Raw genomic sequence first — 15,479 nt, forward strand, 5'->3', positions numbered from 1 at the left:
AGACAAAATTAGATAGCGGCTACCACCGTGGAAAAGGGGGAAACCTTACCACGTATCATTCATAGTTAGTCATGGCTAGTCAGAGATATAGTGTTAGAGATGCTTGTGACGTTGGGCCCCCTGCAACTAAGTATCAAGCTGTAAATATGTACAGGGAAGAGGAATTAAGTAATGTCCAAAAGATGGCACCTTATGACGTTTCTGGTGGAAAGCCCTCGGGAAAGCCAGAGACTGATCTACCTACCTTGAAGACAAGAAATGTTCCTTTAAAAATTGGCACGTGGAATGTGAGAACACTTGCTCAAGCAGGAAAGCTCCATAATCTAATTATGGAGGCAGAGGCGATGAATATGGATATCCTTGGTGTCTCAGAGACAAGATGGAAAGACAATGGAATAATAAAAAGAGACAGCCACACTTTTATTTACTCCGGAAATACTCAGCACAACAGAGGCGTTGGCATCCTGATGAAAAACAAAATTGCTAAATCAGTAACTGGGTATTGGCCCGTGAATGACCGCATCTTAATGTGCAAAATCCAAGCTAAACCTTTTGATTTAGTGCTCCTACAAATTTATGCACCAACGAGTGATCACCCAGATGAGGAGGTCGAGGCACATTATGAAAATGTAAACAAGGCCCTCAAATGCATAAAATCAAGTGACATTGTTGTCGTAATGGGGGATTTCAATGCGAAAGTTGGAAACGCAGCAATCTCACCGTGCATGGGAAGTTGTGGTCTAGGAGAGTCCAACGAGAGGGGTGAACGTCTGGTCCAATTTTGCGAGTCCCACGACATGACCATAATAAACACCATATTCAAACAACCAAAGAGGCGCCTATATACTTGGAAGAGCCCAGGAGATATATACAGAAACCAAATAGATTATTTTCTCATCAAAACCAGATTCAAAAACTGTGTGACCCAATGTAAAACTTTCCCGGGTGCTGACATTGGATCGGACCATGTTCCCATCATGGTGAAAATAAAAGTTAAATTAAAAATTCCCAAACAGAAAAGGGACGAACACATAAAGTACGACCTAGCTGAACTTAGAAACGAGGAGCTAAGAGCGAAATATGCTGTAGAAGTAGAAAATAGGTATTATTGTCTTATGGAAGAACAAGAAGACACAAATAAAGAAACAGAAGAAACGTATAAGAGTAGAATTGATAAACAATGGTCCTCTCTTAAAGGTGCAATAACAACTACAAACGAGAAAATGCTAAACAAAAAATCTAAAGAAGCAAAGAAAGAATGGATGACGAATGAGATTTTGAATCTTATGAGAGAACGGAAACATTCAAAGGGCACCCCTAGATACAATGAACTGGACAAATCAGTAAAGAAAAAGTGTATCCAAGCTAAAGAAGACTGGCTTGATGAAAAGTGCCACCGTATTGAGAAGCTATCACATGAGAGAAACCCTGGACCAATGTTTGCTGAAATCAAGAAATTCACATATAAAAACGCTCAATCTGGCGGTTGTATCAAAGATAAATCAGGTAGACTCCTCTTTGAGGTGGAAGAAATCGCCATAGATGGAAGATACGTAGGAGCTATTCAATGCGGACAGAGGTGACAACCATATACAGTCCTTTCTACGGGGACCCACAATCCTAAGATCAGAAGTAGAGAAAGCCCTATACTGCATGAAAACAGGGAAGGCAAATGGAATAGATGGGGTGTCAACAGAAATGCTGCAAGCACTGGGTGAATTTGGTGTTGATGTGATAACGGACCTTATGAATGAAATATACGAGTCAACGCACATCCCAGAAGACCTTCGCACTTCTATCTTCATACTGCTACCCAAGAAAGCGGGTGCAATTGAGTGTTCGGACTACAGAACAATCAGTCTTATGTGCCATCTACTGAAACTCCTCCTGACAATAATCCTGAAAAGAATCTCGTCAAAAGTAGATCGTGAGATTTCAGAACAGCAAACTGGATTCAAAAAGAACAGTGGCACCAGGGAGGCAATTTTCGACTTAAAAATCCTGTCAGAAAAATACTTAGAGGTCCAAAAAGACATATATGCCTGTTTTATCGACTACTCAAAGGCATTTGATTCTGTTAGTCATCAGAAACTTATCCAGGACCTTGTGGCAATAGGTGTGGAAGAGAATGATGTGGCTCTAATCGCTAATCTGTACTGGCAGCAAAAGGCTCAGATAAAAGTGCAGGCAGATACAACAGATGCAATTGAAATCAAGAAAGGAGTGCGCCAGGGATGTGTTATGTCTCCTTGCTTGTTTAATTTATACACAGAGTCTATTTTTCGGCAAGTAGAAACAGCACAAGGGTTGAAGGTTGGTGGCCACAACATCAACAATCTACGTTACGCTGACGATACTGTCCTGTTGGCGGAAAGTAAGGAAGGCCTACAGAAGCTACTTTCAAAAGTGAACGAAGAGAGTAAAAAAAAGGGGCTGTTCATGAATGCGAAGAAGACAAAAACAATGGTGATAACAAAAAAGAAAGAGCCCATAGAAATAGATATAGAAATAGAAGAGTGTCCAGTAGAACAAGTAAAGGAGTTCACGTACTTGGGGCAGTTGGTAACATCCGATGCAAAGTCTGACAAAGAGATCAGGAGACGAATAATGCTGGCCAAAAATGCGTTCATGAAACTAAAGCCAATCCTCAACAACACAAATATCTCCATCAGAACACGAATGAGATGCACCAAATGCTATGTGTGGTCCATTTTCTTTATGGTTGTGAAACGTGGACACTAACCGCACAGACAGAACAACGTATTGAAGCTTTTGAGATGTGGACGTACAGGAGAATACTGAAAATACCTTGGACAGCAAGAAAAACAAACATCGAAGTCCTCGACCTAATGGGCCAAAAACAAAAAGAACTTCTTTTGACTGTGAAGCACAAAAAGCTGTCATATTTTGGACATATGCAAAGACATGATAGTCTCGAAAAAAGGATAATGGAGGGAAGAATTGAAGGAAAGAGAGGCAGAGGAAGACAAAGGAAATCCTGGACAGATGGCATCAAGGAAGCTACAGGACGGCGCATGGCAGACTGTAACGAGGCTGCAATGGACCGTGAAGGATGGAAGGCCATGACATCCGACCTCTGGAAAGAGATGGAACCCAGGAAGGAAGGAAGGAATTTATTTATAGTTTCTTGTAGCTTAGTATCAATTTTAATTGTTTATCTCGGAGGCTTTTATGAAGTCACCTTGAGCACGGTGAAATCACAAAAAATGTGCTATATGAATTTGCATATTTATTTTTGTGCTAATATTTTATTGTTGTTGTTGTTTTTCACCCCTAGGTCTATGAATTTCTCCAAGCAAAATTCCCTCATGGAGAAATTCAGAATCTGTTCCATGAACATCCGGTGATCTTCATTCCACCAGCAGAGGACAGCTTCAGCAACTATAGCAAATTTAGTGGCAGTAACAGTGTATTGGCCGGCCAGATGATGTACCGTAGGGAGGTTTGGTGGACGGATGAAAGTCGACTCATCTCCAAGTATAGAGCTTCACTGCAGAAATACGGAGATCCGCTGGCCAAGTTTCAGTTTGTACGTTCTATACTTTTCTAAGTGTTACCTTGCTTTGATTTCCAGCACAAATTCTAGTGTAAATGTTGCTGCTCGAAGCTCGAAGAAATAAATAATAACGTGAAGGTGAATGTAAGCTTCAATTTAATGACAAAAACAGATCAAATGAACGTTTCGGGTTTCCCCTTTATCAACAAAACAGGATGATTGAAACACCACAGATGAATGAGATGGTGTGGTAGTGGCGTCGTTAAGATGAATTTAATTTTATTCAACTTTCAACTTTACATTATTATTTAGCACAAATTCTAGTGATTTTCTTTACCAGACTCCCATTCCTATTTATTGATATTTATTATTATTATTTTCGGGCAAAACTTAAAAGATAAAAAAAATGTAATGCAGTTCTAATCTTGAATATTACAGAATTGATATATTTTAATATTTAATGCATGATTTTGAAAAGAGATAAATTCTGATTAATATCTGACAATTAAAAATAAAGAGAAATTTCTTATTTAGCAACTCAACTAAAATCTCCTTTAATTTTTTTTTTGGAAAATCTTTTTGAAGGTGTTAAAAATGAATGGAAGAAGTTAATTTCAAGCTTCAATTTAATTGACAAAAATAAATGATGTGGACATTTCATTATCAACAAAGTGGATATCGAGTTAGGCATAAAACTCTTAATACAAATGACTTCTTCATTTATTTATTTTTCTTTGAAGAAGGTTTTACTCATGAAAACCATATGGTATTCAAATGGTTTTATTCATGAAAACCATATGGTATTCAAATGGTTTTATTCATGAAAACCATATGGTATTCAAATGGTTTTATTCATGAAAACCATATGGTATTCAAATGGTTTTACTCATGAAAACCATATGGTATTCAAATGGATACAAGTTACATTTAATAATTAAATTTAAAAAAAAACACAAAAGAAATAGAGAGAAAACTAAACAAACCAAAACCAAAACACAACAAATAACTATTTATAACACGAATGACATTTTACGAATTTTTTACTTGCGGATAAGACATGTCAAATCTTTCTATGGTGTCTGTCTGTATTTTAAGTCATATACTTACTTACTTTATCCTCTTCAGGCTTTGAGGCACATAGGGCATCCACCAGACATCTCCATTTTTTTGCGATTGGCTACTTTTGCGGTGGCTGTATTCCAGGACAGGCCTGTTTCCTTTAATTCTTTCTCTATGTTCCTTTTTTCTTTGGGTTTTCCCCGCTTTCTCTTTCCATCTGCTGTCCAGTACAGGGCTGTCTTGGGAAGTGACCCTTTTTCCATTCTAGCCACATGACCCAGCCAACATCATCTTCTTCTTTTTATTTGGCTTTCAATGCTAGTGCAGTGAGCTTTCTTTAATAGATCCACTGTTTTTATTTTTGTAGGCCAAAATAAATTTTAAATTTATTTTTAGACACTTAATCTGAAAGGCTTCTAGTTTCTGTATTAAGGAGGATGTCATTTTCCAGCTTTCACTTCCATAAAGCATTTTAAGTCATCTATCAATGTTTAAATGTTTTTATTTTTTATTGGCTGTAAAAGAGGTTTGAGCTTGAAATGTTCTGTGTTTGGTATTTTGTTGTTGTTGTTTTTTTAAAGGCTGTAAAAGAGGTTTGAGCTTGAAATGTTCTGTGTTTGGTATTTTGTTGTTGTTGTTTTTTTAATGGCTGTAAAAGAGGTTTGAGCTTGAAATGTTCTGTGTTTGGTATTTTGTTGTTGTTGTTTTTTTTAATGGCTGTAAAAGAGGTTTGAGCTTGAAATGTTCTGTGTTTGGTATTTTGTTGTTGTTGTTTTTTTAATGGCTGTAAAAGAGGTTTGAGCTTGAAATGTTCTGTGTTTGGTATTTTGTTGTTGTTGTTTTTTTAATGGCTGTAAAAGAGGTTTGGGCTTGAAATGTTCTGTGTTTGGTATTTTATTGTTTTGTTTTTTTAATGGCTGTAAAAGAGGTTTGAGCTTGAAATGTTCTGTGTTTGGTATTTTGTTGTTGTTGTTTTTTTAATGGCTGTAAAAGAGGTTTGAGCTTGAAATGTTCTGTGTTTGGTATTTTGTTGTTGTTGTTTTTTTAATGGCTGTAAAAGAGGTTTGAGCTTGAAATGTTGTGTGTTTGGTATTTTGTTGTTGTTGTTTTTTTTAATGGCTGTAAAAGAGGTTTGAGCTTGAAATGTTCTGTGTTTGGTATTTTGTTGTTGTTGTTTTTTTAATGGCTGTAAAAGAGGTTTGAGCTTGAAATGTTCTGTGTTTGGTATTTTGTTGTTGTTGTTTTTTTAATGGCTGTAAAAGAGGTTTGGGCTTGAAATGTTCTGTGTTTGGTATTTTGTTGTTGTTGTTTTTTTAATGGCTGTAAAAGAGGTTTGAGCTTGAAATGTTCTGTGTTTGGTATTTTGTTGTTGTTGTTTTTTTAATGGCTGTAAAAGAGGTTTGAGCTTGAAATGTTCTGTGTTTGGTATTTTGTTGTTGTTGTTTTTTTATTGGCTGTAAAAGAGGTTTGAGCTTGAAATGTTCTGTGTTTGGTATTTTGTTGTTGTTGTTTTTTTATTGGCTGTAAAAGAGGTTTGAGCTTGAAATGTTCTGTGTTTGGTATTTGTTGTTGTTGTTGTTTTTTTATTGGCTGTAAAAGAGGTTTGAGCTTGAAATGTTCCGTGTTTGGTATTTTGTTGTTGTTGTTTTTTTATTGGCTGTAAAAGAGGTTTGAGCTTGAAATGTTCTGTGTTTGGTATTTTGCTGGGGTTTTTTAAAAAGTTGTTATATTCAATTTTGTTCATTAAATTTGATCGGAAACTTCAAGATTAAAAAATAAAAAAAGTTATTTAACCATTCTGTTTGGTCCCATCAGATGTTGCCGTTTTACCAAGGCCGAAATGATCTGTTCATCATAGCACGTATCGACCACACGCACAGCATGCTCCACCTGGCTCAGCTACTCAAGCACATCACTTCTGTTTTCTCTCTGGAGGATGAAGGCGTGTTACACGATGTTTTAACTCTATTCTCTGCCATTGGCCTGGCACTATCCAAGGCTGAGGAAACAGAAGCTGGTAAGGACATGCTTACTGCATTAGTTGATGATACTCTTTGTTGAATGCTTTTTAAAATTTTTTATCTGTCATTTTAGTGTGAGTCTTAGTTGTTTACATCGCCATTATCATTTTCACTATCTATCTATCATCATCATCATCATCTTGATCATCATCATCATCATCATCATCATCTTGATCATCATCATCATCATCATCTTGATCATCATCATCATCATCATCATCATCATCATCATCATCATCATCATCATCATCATCATCATCATCATCATCATCATCATCATCATCATCATCATCATCATCATCATCATCATCTCATCATCATCATCATCAATCATCATCATCATCATCATCATCATCTCTCATCATATCATCATCATCACATCTTATCATCATCATCATCATCATCATCATCATCATCATCATCATCATCATCATCATCATCATCATCATCATCATCATCATCATCATCATCGTCATCATCTCGGATGTTAGATTAGTTAAGGAATTGCAGAATGTTGCATGTTTTATATATTTTGTACTTCTGGAAACTCTGATCAAGTTAAATTTTATGGGAACACAAAAGGCTACTAAAAACTCCATTCTCTTTATATGTTTACAGGTGTTAGCACACAAGCGGCTCAGGTAGCCATTCAGCTGAGGGGTAAAGTAAAGCCTCTTCTCACAGACTTGCCTGTGTTTCCTACCAAATCCTTGAAGCTTGTCGGTCTCAAGGACAATTTGATGATTGCAGACTCCAAAGAATGGGAGAAAATGTTCGAAGGAAAAGCAAATGTCCACTTTTTGTTACTGGAATCGCCGCAGGCCCTGCCCAAGAGACATACCACACCCATGAGGGGTGGGAGAGGGGGACAGCCGGGTAATTAAAAAACTATTTTGTTACTTACTTGAGCTTTTATATAGCGCAATATCCACTAAACATGCTCAAAGTGCTTTACAAGGGGTCCCTGGCCAACAGCAACACATAACATGTAGGACGAGACATGACGCCTGTCAGGCGATATTACAAATTTTTGGGACAGAGACAACGCAGTTAACGGCCAGATACTCATTTTACACCTGAGTACGGTGAGAGAATGCGAGTAAAGAGCCTTCTCCAAGGACTCAACTATGCGCTGAGCGAGGCTCAAATCCAGGACCTTCCGATCCGAAAGTGAGTGTCATACCACTAGACCACATAGCCGCTACTATGGCATCTTTCTACGGCCACAGATGGCCCGAAGACTCAGTTGGTGGAGCACTCGCTTCACACACCAAGTTGAGATTTTTTCCTACGGCCCCCTGTCCACCTAGCAATGATTGGGTTAGCTGGCTGGGCCTGTCAGATCAGGTGCAAAGTACTTTGTGATAGACTAGCATCCTATCCAAATGGTAGCAAGCAATTACTCTACTGTCCGTTTAACCCTATAGCAAACGACCCCCTGTCCACCTAGCAATGATTGATTGGTTAGCTGGCTGATAGACTAGCATCCTATCCAAATGGTAGCAAGCAATTACTCTGTCCGTTTAACCCTATAGCAAACGACCCCCTGTCCACCTAGCAATGATTGATTGGTTAGCTGGCTGGGTCTGTCAGATCTGGTGCTGTTTTGAATATGATGTAAGGATCCCCGTAGATCAGTCGGTACAAGCAGAAATAAGTAGATCTTCAGGGCCTTCAGCCACATGGAGCTAAAGATATCCCAGTTTTTTATAGTATTAGATTTACAATAATTGCTTATTACCCTTTGGATAGGTTGCCAGTCTATTGCAAAGCACTCTCTGCTAGATCTAGACAGACCCAGTCAACCAATATTCGCTGGATGAACAGGGGAGTCATAGAAATATTTTAACTGCACCTAGGATCAATCTTGGTCCCAGTTTGTCAGAAGTGAATGCTGTACCAACTGAAGTACGGTGAGAGAATGTGAGTAAAGAGCCTTTTCCAAGGACTCAACTATGCGCCGAGCGCGAGGCTTGAACCCAGGACCTTCCGACCCGAAAGCGAGTGTCATCATACCACAAGACCACATAACCGCACTAATTTTATTTTAACATTGTTTTCCTTTCCAGTTTCAAATCCTGTGGATCCAGAAAATATCCAATATTTCCTGGAGCTGTTTGAAGACATCAAATTGTTGAGTGATTGCGTCACCTGGGAGGAAATCACCTCCGGCTTCAAGCCGTGTGCTCGAGGCCAGAAGTACCTACACGATATTGTGGGCGTGTTGCAACAGTTTCTTTACTTCTCGTTCCCGGACGTGTACTCTCAATTCAAAACCAACAGTGCCGACCAGCTCAAGGACCTTATATTCACAGAGGTTGGTCATGACGTCAGTTTTAGGATTTAAACTTGAAACACTTAAACTTGAGCTTTTATATAGCACAATTTAAAAAAAATTTGAAAAATAAAAAATAAAAATAAAATTGAGCTTTATATAGAGCAATATCCACTAAATGTGCTCAAAGCGCTTTACAAGGGGTCCATGGTCAACAGCAACATTTAACATGTAGGACGGGACATGACGCCTGTCAGGCTAAAAGCTCTTTACAAAGGGTCCCTGACAAAAAGCAATACGTATCATGTAAGACAAGGCATGACACCTGTTAGGCAATATTACAATTTTTATCAGGCCAAGACAACGTTAACGCTAGGTACTCATTTTACACCTGAGTATGGTGAGATAATGTGAGTAAAGAGTCTTTTCCAAGGACTCAACTATGCGCCGAGTGCGAGGCTCGAACCCAGGACCTTCCGATTCTGAAAGCGAGTGTCATACGACTAGACCAAATAGCTGCACAATAATATACTAATGTAATGTTCTTGATAGGTTAACTCTCTCTCGAGTTCATATGGGGAATGAGATTAGCGGAAGAGTAGCGTCCCTTGATTGGACGTCACCTTACAGAGAGAACGTCAATTTGGTTTTGAAGTGTCTCAAGCCGCTTTCACCGGAAGCGAGGACGAGAGACGCATGTGCACAACCAACATGACGTTCTCTCTCTAATAACTTTTCGGCCGGTGACGTCACAGACTATGGGTGACGTCCAATCAAGGGACGCTACTCTTCCGCTAATCTCATTCCCTATACATGGAAAATCAAACAAAAAAAAATTTGTTCGATTTTCAATGAGGGTGAACTCGAGAGAGTTAAAGATGAATGAATGGCCATGCTATTTGTTTGTTCCCTATGTATGTCTCCAGGTGGACAAATTGGAAGTGAAATACCAACTAAAGGACAGGCCAGACGTGTTTGAGGTGCGGACGGAAAACTGCATCATCAAGGGGAATCACTTCTACTTCTTGTCTAAGAATATTGCAAACCAATCGGAGATCAACAAGGAGGTGGCCAGATATTTTAGCTGTAACAATGAAGAATGTGTCAGGGAAATCAGGTATGTTTGATGGTTTTGTACTCTAGCAGAGCTGCCATCCTACCGCAAAAAAATGTGGAATTGTACGCATTTTCAGCGATTGTACACTTGTATGCATTTCCCCCAAGATTGTACCCATTTTCAGTGTACAGAGTCACTTCAGTTTCCTTTAGTTGTAATTGAGAAACCTTGGTGACCAAGTGGATATTCATATATTTTTTGACCAATTATGACCAATATTTTAACAGTTCAGTCTTTTGAATTAGTTGGACTGTGATTTCTCAGAGGGAATTTCCTCCTGATTTGTATCATTTTAACCACTAACTAATCTTCTCTTCAAAACCACTTATTTTGCGGCAAATTTGCTTCAAACGTCCATTTGATTTGAATAACCCAAGCAACCATCTTGTAAACGAGTTGCTTAAAGTGATAAACAACCAAAAAAAAAAAATGTGAGCAGAGACAGAAGACAAATTAATCCACATGGCTCTCAACCTACTGCAGATGTATTCGTCTGCATTGCACTCAAGTGGTTAAGGATTTTCCTCGGTTTTATCACAGTTTCCCTTAGTATAAGGCAATGTAAATGTTGCTGCTCGAAGCTCGAAGAAATAGATAATAATGTGAAATTGAATGTAAGCTTCAATTTAATTACAAAGACAGAACAAATGAACGTTCCAGGTTTCCCCTTTATCAACAAAACAGGATGAATGAAACACTACAGGTGAAGGACTACCACATCATCTCCTTCATCTGTGGTGTTTCATTCATCCTGTATTGTTGATAAAGGGGAGACCCGAAACGTTCATTTGATCTGTCTTTGTAATTAAATTGGAGCTTACATTCAATTTAAAATTATTATTTATTAGTATAAGGCAGCGTTGTACTTGTCATGAATTTGTTCAAGCCTAAAAAAGGCTGCATCCATGTCTCCCATTGGAGATGACAAAAAAAAAATGTCAGCACTTGCAACATGGCGTTACCATGGATTAATGCCAAATAAATGCAATCTTAATTAAATTTTTTTGTTTCATTATCACTGTATGCCATACTCTGTCACCATCATTATCATTATCATTATCATCATCATCATCATCATCATCATCATCATCATCATCATCATCATCATCATCATCATCATTATCATCATCATCATCACCATCATCATCATCAACATCATCATCATCATCACCATCATCATCATCATCATTATTATTTAAATGACCACCATCCTAAATGATAAATCATTCTGCTTTTCTATGCAGGAACTTCCTTTCCCAAGCGGTGCCCATTCTGGAAGGCAAATCCAGCGAGACACTTCAAGACCTCTTAGGCAGGCAACGTTGTCCAATAGACGACCTTCCAGAGGAAGAGGAGCAATGGGAAGTCCCTCTACCCACTGTCATCAACCCATCGTTTGTTGACCCTGTATTGCCTAGCATGGATCAAGGGCCTGTCGTCTACGATAGACAAGGTTTGTGAATGGGGAACTGTTAGATCAGCTTTAACTATTCTACAGTGTTGAAATTGTGAATGGGGAACTGTTAGATCAATTTTAACTATTTTACAGTGTTGAAATTATTCATATTATAAAGCGCAGCTCTGGTTATGGAGCTGCTCCTTTTTTATATATACATCCTATTTCCATTGTATTTTTATCTTATTGTGTAAATTATAACACGTCTGTACAAAAAATTTCCTTCTTGGGATGCAATAAAGTATTATATTATTATTATTATTATTATTATTATTATTATTATTATTATTATTATTATTATTATTATTATTATTATTATTATTATTATTATTATTATTATTTTTATTATTATTGTTATAATTATTATTATTATTATTATTATTATTATTATTATTATTATTATTATTATTATTATTATTATTATTATTATTATTATTATTATTATTATTATTATTATTAACCCTCTCCTTACCAAGTATAGGAAAATCCTCACATTCGTTACGATACAACCAACATTTTTCTCATTCAAATTTCTCTTGTACATCATAAAATTTAAAGAAAGTGAATAATGTGTTGTAGAGCATGTTTTGCTAAAGAAATTATTTATCGCAAGAACTTACTGCTATTGTGTTTGATTGATAAACAAATCTATTTTTGTGTTAGTTGGGTGTGAAGTTTTGGGGATTAAGAATAAGCAGTACACCCTTTTTGGTGCTTATATTTATAGTTCTATTACCAAGCTCTTAGCATCATACATTGTTTATTTTTCCTAGTGGGCAAAGAACATTCGATATGAAAACTGACATTTTGTGGATTTTGGAAGTAGTCATCTTTCAGAGCCATAAGCGCCCATAGAGCCAGAGTTGATCCCTGTTTCTATAGGGTTAAATGGACAAGTAGAGTAATTGCTTGCTACCATTTGGATAGGATGCTAGTCTATCAGCCAGCTAACCAATAAATCATTGCTAGGTGGACAGGGGGTCGTTTGCTATAGGGTTAAACGGACAGTAATTGCTTGCTACCATTTGGATAGGATGCTAGTCTATCGGCCAGCTAACCAATAAATCATTGCTAGGTGGACAGGGGGTCGTTTGCTATAGGGTTAAACGGACAGTAGAGTAATTGCTTGCTACCATTTGGATAGGATGCTAGTCTATCACAAAGTACTTTGCACCAGATCTGACGGACCCAGCCAGCTAACCAATCAATCATTGCTTGGTGGACAGGGGGTTGTAGGAAAAAATCTTAACTTGGTGTGTGAAGTGAGTGCTCCACCAACTGAGTCTTCGGGCCATCTGTGGCCGTATGAAAGATGCCATAGTAGCGTAAAATGTGCGGCTATGTGGTCTAGTGGTATGACACTTGCTTTCGGATCGGAAGGTCCTGGGTTCGAGCCTCGTGCTCGGCGCACCGTTGAGTCCTTAGAAAAGGCTCTTTACTCACTTTCTCTCACCATACTCAGGTGTAAAATGAGTACCTGGCCGTTCACAGCGTTGTCTTTGTCCGAAAAATTGTAATATCGCTTAACAGGCGTTATGTTCCGTCCTACATGTTAAATGTTGCTGTTGACCCAGGTACCCCTTGTAAAGCGCTTTGAGCACATTTAGTGGATATTGCGCTATATAAAGCTCAATTAAAATATATATTTTAAAACAATATTGTTGTGATTGTCATCATTGTTATCATCATTGTCATCATCATCATCATTATCATCATTATCGTTGTGATTGTCATCATTATTATCATCATTATTGTTGTCATTGTCATCATTGTTATCATTATCGTTGTGATTGTCATCATTATTATCATCATCATCATCATTATCATCATTATCGTTGTGATTGTCATCATTATTATCATCATCATCATCATTATCATCATTATCGTTGTGATTGTCATCATTATTATCATCATCATCATCATTATCATCATTATCGTTGTGATTGTCATCATTATTATCATCATCATCATCATTATCATCATTATCGTTGTGATTGTCATCATTATCATCATCATCATCATCATCATTATCATCATTATCATTGTGATTGTCATCATTATTATCATCATCATTATCATCATTATCGTTGTCATTGTCATCGTCATTTCCCAATGCAAATATTATTAAAAGAATTAACCCTTAAATGTGACCCATCGTCTCAAAACGGTATTATGTTCGGGATGAACAAGATGCTGAAAGGTCAATATTAAGCTTAACTGGTCAAGAAAATGAAATTTCGGTTTTCAGCACTTTAAAATTCTATATTTTTTCTACAATAATCCATATATGGACTCAACCCATGTCTGATGTTTTTAGTTACAGATTCTAATCTCAGCACTTTAATCATCCTGACTTAATACCGTTTTGAGGCGACGGGTCACAAATGGCTACTCCATGCTCTATTCTATCTCCATTCCTACAGATTCCTCCATGCAGCTGGATTCAGCAGGCGGCCAACCAAGCGGCCCAGGGGACCAGGGTGATGGTGGTGGTGGTCTCAAATCTTGGCCACCGAGAAGTTTACCCGACTATGATCCTAACGCAATGCCGTCTAAAGGTAAAATGACTACAGAATCCATTTTCTAGTTAGATTGTGTCTGTCTAAGATTCCTCACGTCTCTCTTCCTATATGGAGGGATCCGTGAGCTCTCATTCTGGTCTGAGGAGGTCACGATTGTCGCCTCTTCTCTCATATATATATTTATTGAATCGTGCTGGATACAAATATGTTACGAATAGTGCTCGACATGTAACAATGGAGCGAATTATTGTCTACACCAATGTTTCAAGCCTTCTGGCCATTCGTCAGGACTGTGTGTTACAACATGGGTTTGGTTTGTTGTGTGTTGTTGTTGCTTGTTGAAGTGGTTCCATAGGTTTGTAGTTGATTAGTAGATGTTTTCGTCTATGTGGGCAGCTGTTGTACATCTCATTTTTTGTGTTGAGTGTGGCTTCATGAGGCTTCATATATATTTATTATTTCTTTCTTTATATATTTATTTATTGTATAAATATCAAGCAATTACCAATTTCTCTGTCTTTGCTCTACATAGTGATTCATGTTATCTCCCCTCCAGGCACAAAGAAACCATCTAAGTTCGCTCCTCCTGAGGCACCAGACTACATCAAGGCAAGCAAGAAGATTCCGGCTAATTTCAGATTCGAGAGAGATCCGGATGAAAAGAAACAGGAAACGACGGAGGGGACAAAGACATGGGGAGCAGGAGCAGGAACAGGAACAGGATCAGGAACAGGAACTGGAGCAGGAACAGGATCAGGAACAGGATCAGGAACAGGATCAGGATCAGGAACAGGATCAGGTTCAAGTTCAGGCCCAGGTTTGAATTCAAGTTTAACTAGAGCATTTATAAAGTGGACTATACCACCAAACATGCTCAAAGCTCTTTACAAGGGGTCCCAAGCCAACAACAGCACTTAAAATGTAGGACTAGACATGACATGATGCCTATTGGGCGATATTACATCTTTTTTCCCCGACTGGGCGGTAATGGCCAGGTACTCATTTTACACTTGAGTACAGTGGGTAAAGAGCCTTTTCCATGGACCCAACTATGGGCTGTTTAAAGCGGGTCTTGAACCCCGGACCCATAGATGAATATATGAAGAGAGAAAATTTTAATAACTCCATCTTGGTATCGGGCACCAAAATCAGCAAACCCCCTTAATAGGCTATACCAGTGCTGATGGTTTTCCTCAGATCCGCGGAAATCCGCAATTTTTGAGTCCAGAGGAGGAATTTCCTCCTTTTAAAAATTACATTTTCTCGAAACAATGTGCTAGCAATGAGAGAGTTGATGTGTGGTGGAACACACAGGTGCAGTTTCCCACTCTCCAGAAGTTAGCTAGAGTATCAATGATAGTCTATCATCTCAATTGCTCTAAAAGTGGGGTTTAGTGCAGTAGAAATGGGGCTTAAAGGCAATCGTTCAACATTTTCCTACTTTTTCACTTTTTGTCACCATCAGCACTGCTATACATTTTCTGACTTTGTAAGAGAACCCCACATATATTT

The 15,479-nt window shown here is 38.0% G+C and overlaps 1 protein-coding gene across 1 annotated transcript in view; it reads left to right on the top strand.

The window, feature by feature from the left end:
• Window positions 1-15,479, top strand: part of LOC144977643 (uncharacterized) — a 72,414-nt gene that overhangs the window by 36,342 nt on the left and 20,593 nt on the right. The window contains exons 25-32 of the mRNA XM_078923059.1: window positions 3,299-3,550; window positions 6,392-6,593; window positions 7,216-7,473; window positions 8,667-8,914; window positions 9,799-9,989; window positions 11,234-11,442; window positions 13,869-14,003; window positions 14,524-14,784. Of these exons, the coding sequence (XP_078779185.1) occupies window positions 3,299-3,550; window positions 6,392-6,593; window positions 7,216-7,473; window positions 8,667-8,914; window positions 9,799-9,989; window positions 11,234-11,442; window positions 13,869-14,003; window positions 14,524-14,784 (1,756 nt within the window). The remainder of the gene's footprint in view (window positions 1-3,298; window positions 3,551-6,391; window positions 6,594-7,215; window positions 7,474-8,666; window positions 8,915-9,798; window positions 9,990-11,233; window positions 11,443-13,868; window positions 14,004-14,523; window positions 14,785-15,479) is intronic.

Source organism: Berghia stephanieae, chromosome 7 (genome assembly GCF_034508935.2).
Source record: "Berghia stephanieae isolate SIO BIC M18660-M18661 chromosome 7, UCSD_Bste_1.3, whole genome shotgun sequence".
NCBI classification, from domain to species: domain Eukaryota; kingdom Metazoa; phylum Mollusca; class Gastropoda; order Nudibranchia; family Aeolidiidae; genus Berghia; species Berghia stephanieae.